Here is a 6,590-nt window from a genome sequence, read left to right as displayed (position 1 = left end):
AAGAGATTATATATGCAAAGATATTTCAAGACACAGCAATTCTGCAGGTATTTTTGAGTGATACAGCTAAAATAGAAAAGGGCAGGGGGAGATAGGAAGTGTAAACAGTTTTTAATGTATGTGTTTTATATTTGTGATTATCATTATACAGTGGTATTCTTACCTTTGCGTATGGTGCAGGGCAGAACAAATGTGGAATCTTCACCAATTTCTTTATTAAGCATTAGATACTTTATTAGTTAAAAAAAAACCCAAACACTCCCCTCATCTATTGTCTTTAGAAACTCTGAGTTAATCTCTTGCTTGTATTGTAGTATTTTGCTTAGTACTGAAGCTTTTGGCTACTTCTAGAATCTGCTGATTTAGCATTAAGTGCAGGACAAATTTTATACTTTTTACACACTGATCTGAGAGTGTGACTATTTGAAAATGTTGGAGATTGGTAGATCACACCTGATGGTAACTTAGGATGTATTTTGTTCATCTGCTCAGTATCTGATGAGATTCTATGAAAGATACTAGAAATCAATTATTAGAATAGTCTGTTTCAGTAAATAATCGTCAACCAGATCATCTCTGGATTTCTGTATTAACAAGTTGTTACAGTTATGTAAATGTAACATAATACACTGTACGTAGCATTTTCAAGTGTCTAAAACAATTTATTCAGTACTTTAAAGAAATGTAAAACCCTGGTAAAAAAAGGTGATATAATTACATAGATTGTTGCTGGTTCCTCAGTCAAATAATTTTGCATGATGAGTAGATTTTTCTGAAACCTGAGCTTTTGATACTTCCCTTTATTGAAGCAACAAGAGCATATGTAGCTGGATTTCTTTGTTCTTTTGTAGTTGAGTTCAACAGGGCCATATCACAAACATGCCTGGGTTTCTTGTAGTTCACCTGTGAGCTGCTGTTACTGCTCCTAGCGTGACTGAGCCACATTGTCACCAAAGCTTAAAGAGTGTTTGCACAATCTCACTTCAGCATAATGCGTAATGAACCTCAAATGAATCCTGCTGACCTGTAGGATAAGGAATTTCCACTTCATGTTATTGTCTTTGAATGGGGTTGTAAAACGTGCCTGTATTTTTCATCCAGGAAGTGTGAAGTTGTAAAAAACAAGGTAAATTGCCATTTTTTATCTGCTAATTACTTTTGCATTTATTGCCTTTATGGACCCAAAGTCCTCCAGGGAGTGTGACACATCCTGATTTTATTTTCTACTTACAGCTTTTATTTGTTCACAAATGTGGAAAGAAGAAAAACTATTAGTCACTGGGGATTGGTCTAGCTATTTGTGTGGCTACTTAAGAAATGGTTTGCTTTAGTTGCATTTTTGTTATTCTATCTACTTTTGCTCTGATGTCATGCACAACGTGCATCTCTAATTCTGCATTTCCTCATCTGGGAAATACAAATACTTTAGTATCCTTAGAGTAGCTACATAACTGGTTGGATAGTTGCTGTACAAACTGAGTATGTTTTTTGTTGCATAATTTGTCCATTTCTCCAACTGATTCACCCTCTTTTTAGCTTCCTTTTGTTTTTTTTTCTATCTTACATTATGGGGTTCTGATGTTGCGGAAGTTAGGAAGAGCTTCGGCTGCTGAAAGAATTCCTGCTTTCCTCTTCACTTGTCCTAGTATAAACAGCCCAGAGAAGGGACTTCAGGTGTTAGGAGCAATAGATCTACAAAGCTTGTAAAGGTCATTGTCTGTCAGGTAAATTTTGGTTTGATTCTAATGCTGCAACCTTTGTGAATCTTACTACAGCATATGCTTAAATAATTGAACTTCCAAATTAGTAAAAAACATAATCTGCAGCATATAGTAATTTTGCAAAGACTTTTAGATCATGTGAGTTTGAATCATTTCCTTTGAAGCATTCTCTAAATATGCATTCATTAGAGGAAGCTGCATATTTGGAAATGAAAACTAGCCTGATCAAAACCTGCATTTGCACTTTTGTGATGTTTGTCAGGAATAACCAATGTTGTTAAGAAAAAAAATTGATTTCTCTGAACTGCGTTACTGAAAATACATAAGGCATTAACCACAGAATGCTAGGAAATAAGGAACAGTTTGGAAATACGAATAAGAAGCAGGAGTTACGGGGGGGGAAAATTCTTTTGTCACAATCCTTTTCTGTTTTGGAAATTTTGAGTAGCTGCGGTTTTATCTTGCTAGGAAACACTATTGTTTTGGAGTTCTGCCCTTCATATACAGTGCATCAGGAACAGCGTGGTTTAGCCTTTTCAGCCTTTTTTTCCTGCATGGCCTAGTCAACAGGATGGATCTTATTCAGAAACTTTATCTTGTGTAACTTGTACTTCACTGTTGTGACAAGAACTGGGGAGAGAGACAAACAGTGTTTATGCGAAAATAGAGCATGTTTCATGTCACTGTTTTTTCCAGACAATTAATATATTTTCAAATATCCCCCTACCAAGATTAATATAAGGAATATTAGCAAAACACTGCCCAGATCAGCCACTGCCTCACAAAGGCTGGTGGAAGGGTTAGGGTTCAAATTCCAGCCCATACTATTAGGCTAAGGTGGTAACTTGACTACCTTTGGTGGTAATACATTGAGGGTCTTTTCTCTGTAATACATTAGCCCAAGCTCTACTGGACAGTTTGGTGTGACAGGAAACCTATCTCATCTCCTACATTTTCAATTTTCAAAGAAGCCAGAGGGGGTGATGCACGTAGCTACTACTGAATTTCAGTAAGATTTGGGTAGTCAGTCCTTATTAACCTCCTCTGAAAAATCATAGTCCACATAGAATGGGCAACAAAGAGGAGGAGCTGGAAGCTACCATGCTGCTGGAAAGCTATGATATAGTGGCCATTACTGAAACCTGGTAGGATGAATCCTATGATTGGAGTGTGGCTATTGAGGACTACAAGCTGTTCAGAAGGGGCAGAAGTGTTGCCCTCTATGTTAAGGAATGGATAGAGAGTGAGGCGAAGCCCCTAAAGCTCTCCCTGGGGCGAGATGAAGAGAGAGAGTTGAGAGTTTGTGGATGAGGATTAAGGGGCAGGCCAATATGAGGAACCCTGTTGTGGGTGTTTATTACAGGCCACCTATCAGGATGGGGAAGTTGATGAGGCCTTTTACAGTCAGCTGGAAGTAGTCTCACAATCACAGGCCTTAGTTATCATGGGGGACTTTAATCACCCTGGTATCTGCTGGGAAGGCTACACAGCCAAGCACATACAGGCCAGGAGGTTCCTCCAGTGTACAATGATAACTTCTTGACTCAGGTGGTGGAGAAGCCAACAAGGAGACATGAACCTTTTACTGGTAAAGGGTGGCAGCCATGAGACCCGCTCTGTGCATTGTGAACAGGTGAATGATCCACTCAGCCTGGGGACAGAGCTGCAAGAGGAAGTCGAAAGGTTGAGGTGTATTAGGGAGGCTGAACAAGAAATAGACTGGTGGAGTGTATCCTCAGCAAGTTTGCTGATGACACAAAACTGGGAGGGATGGCTGTCCCCAGGTGTATTTCCAGGTGCTGCCATGCAGTGAAACCTGGACAGGCTGAAGAGTTGGGCAGAGAGGAATCTGATTAAATTCAACAAGGGAAAGTGTAAGGTGCTGTACCTGGGGAGGAATAACCCCATGCACCAGTACAGGTTGGGGGCTGACCTGCTGGAGAGCACCTCTGAGGAAAAAGACCTGAGAGTCCTGCTGGACAACAGGATGACCACGAGCCAGCAATGTGCCCTTGTGGCCAAGGCAGCCAATGGCATCCTGGGGTGCATCAAGAAGAGCGTGGCCAGCAGGTTGAGGGAGGTCATGCTCCCCCTCTGCCCTGGTGAGGCCCCATCTGGAGTACTGTGTCTGGTTCTGGGCCCTCCAGTTCAAGAAGGACAGGGAACTGCTGAAGAGGGTACAGAAAAGGGCTACAAAGATGATTAGGGGACTAGAACATCTCTCTTATGAGGAAAGGCTGAGGGACTTGGGTTTTTTTAGTCTGGAGATGATTGAGGGGGGATCTGATCAACGCCTGTAAATACTTAAAGGGTGGGTGTCAAGAGGATGGGGTCACTCTATTTTCAGTGGTGCCCAGTGACAGGACAAGAGGAAATACACAAACTTGAACATAAGAAGTTCCATCTAAACATGAGGAGGAACTTCTTTACTTTGAGGGCAGCAGAGCCCTGGAACAGGCTGCCCAGAGAGGTGGTGGAGTCTCCTTCTCTGGAGACATTCAAAACCCTCCTGGACACATTCCTGTGCAACCTGCTGTAGGCAAACCTGCTTTGGCAGGGGGTTTGGGTAAGAAGATCTCCAGAGGTCCCTTCCAACCCATATTATTCTGTGATTCTGTGAAATGCCTGGCCTAGTCTCATGCTCAGGTTAATCATCTAAAAGAGTGACTACGGGCTCTTTGGCGGGACCACTGGAAGGACTTCCTTTTTGAGCTCATCCTTCTGAGACCTGGACATCACTAACAAGCACTTGTGCGTTCCATGGTGTGTGGAGGTACGAGCGTGCAACCGCGTCGAGAGACGCTGGGAAGCCTGAAAGCGCTTGGGGTGCTGGGAAAGAGCAAGGAGCAGCGAAGACAGGAGGCGACATCGCAAAGCGCTCCTGAGGAACCTGCGCGGTACCGGTCCCCCTACGCAGGGGCAGGCTAAACGCCCTTACTAGCGCAGAAAACATTACTTCGTTTAAACGTTTCTGTCTCTTTTCGGCCCGCAATGCGCCGCGGCCGCTAGGGGGCAGCGTGCCTGTTCCCCGCCGACCGTTACTCCCCCTGGGCGACCGTTGCTCTCCCCCCTCAGCTTTGCCCCGGTGGCCGCTGTGGGGACCGGCCTGAAGGGAACGGCCTGTCGCCTGCCTGGGGCCTGTCGCCTCCCTGCGCCGTCCCCTCCTTCCCCAGCGCTCCCCACAGCGGCTCCGGGGCGGACCAGTAGTGACAATATTTGGGTAACGCCAGGCGAATGAGCCCGCCGTGCTTTTACTTCCCTTTTGGAGCGCTGCTCGCTGCTGAGGGCTCTCTTATGTAACTTGACACTGCGGTCTCAAGGAGAAGTTTTCCCTGTTTTTAGTTGACCTCATTTCAGTGTGCTAAATAAAATACATGCAACTGGTGCTTTAAGCACTATTTCAGAATTTGCAGTGGGCTGGTAGATCTTTACTTCCCGAAGCTCTGTTACATAGCCTATAGAAGTTTATAGTTTTCTGAGAAAAAAATTCTCACATGTGGAAGGCATTAAATGATAGCTGTTTCTCCTTCTTGTTTTGCAGTCTTACACCATCATTTATTATGTCAGAAAGTAAACATACATGAATTGTATATAAACAGGAAAGCTATTGGATTTTCTATTAATCTCTCTGTAGAGAGTAGAAATAAGGTCATATGTTCTGAGAATGCGAGGATTGCCAAAATGCACAGTAGATACTTTTCAGAAAAAACAGTACAGATCAAGTAACTGTTGAGTCATAAAACCCTTAAGTTAGTGTAAGCAGATGTTGGTTACAGCTCACATAGATGGAAAGTATATAATCACCACCCCTATAACCACCCACTGTCCATTTCTGGTTCAAGAACTTCCCCGAAAGCCTGTTTCTAATTTTATGGAAGCCCTCTGAAATTTGGCACAGTTTTCAAAAGTATGTAGGAAAAAAAAAACGTCTACCAGAGGTTTGGCCTCCAACTGCGAAAACAGACACTGCCTTTTCAAACTCCACTCCGAGATCCACCGACCAACACCCAGAAGAGAGAATTTACATTCTTTCAGAATACGGGAGGAAAATGAAGGTCTGTATGCTGCTGGATTCAGCTCTTGGTAATGTTTACATCTGCTGTTTTAAACTGTCAGCTGTTGTATAAGGCCATGCTCTGATGTGAAAGTATTTGCTTTAAAGAAAAAGGAAAGGGAAGTCTTTTCAAATGTGCTGCAGGGACATTTTTGCTCGTTGTTTGGACGGATTACAGCTGTTAGAGAGAGTGGGAGGATTTAATTATTTACAACCCAGAGAAGTGTGCTTCAGGCAATATTAGATATGTAATTATTGTTTGTTTCTGTCCTGCAGACTCGGCTAAAAATCATATTTGGCGTGGTTATATGCCTTTTGCTTTCGTTGTTACTTATGTGTATTATACTGCTTCCATCAAGAGGTAAGACATTTGTAATCTATTGTAGCGTAAAACACAGTATCTTTAGCTATTATGGCTTCTAAAGTTCACAAAAGTTTGTCAAATCATCTTTAGGATTGTGTCCTGTCAGAACTGTTATGTCTTTATCACTTCACAGAAATGTACTGACAGCTGAAATATCCTGAAGGTAGGATTGAAATGCCAGCAGATGTTGAAACCAGGAACTCCTTGAAGTGAAAAGCACCTGAATTAACTTCATTGGGCATGACACATAATGTTCTTAGATAGGACTGCAAAAATAATTCTCACATCTCTTCATATTTTCTTATTTTTTGTTAGGGGTTAGGAGACTCAGAAACTGTCAACAATTTCCTTCAACTTCGTAAACTTTGGTTTTAAATGGTTCTGCAATAATTACAGAAGTTCTCTATCCAATTACATGTTAAACATTTCATTGTAGGTAGGGTATGATTAA

General features: G+C 42.3%; 1 protein-coding gene across 2 annotated transcripts in view; it reads left to right on the top strand.

Moving 5' to 3' along the window:
• The first annotated feature begins 5,322 nt into the window (after window positions 1-5,322).
• The window catches only part of FAP (fibroblast activation protein alpha), a 42,372-nt gene continuing 41,104 nt past the window's right edge, over window positions 5,323-6,590 (top strand). The window contains exons 1-2 of one of the 2 annotated variants that reach the window (XM_014954765.1): window positions 5,323-5,776; window positions 6,052-6,136. In XM_014954765.1, the coding sequence (XP_014810251.1) occupies window positions 5,771-5,776; window positions 6,052-6,136 (91 nt within the window). In that variant the 5' untranslated portion in view covers window positions 5,323-5,770. Of the gene's footprint in view, window positions 5,777-6,046; window positions 6,137-6,590 lie in introns of those variants that run through there. The other variant, XM_014954766.1, reaches the window with a different exon arrangement.

This window comes from Calidris pugnax, unplaced genomic scaffold (assembly GCF_001431845.1).
Source record: "Calidris pugnax isolate Ruff unplaced genomic scaffold, ASM143184v1 scaffold103, whole genome shotgun sequence".
Lineage (NCBI taxonomy): Eukaryota > Metazoa > Chordata > Aves > Charadriiformes > Scolopacidae > Calidris > Calidris pugnax.
Note: the sequence above shows the minus strand (reverse complement) of the source record. Positions and strands in the feature narration are given on the sequence as shown.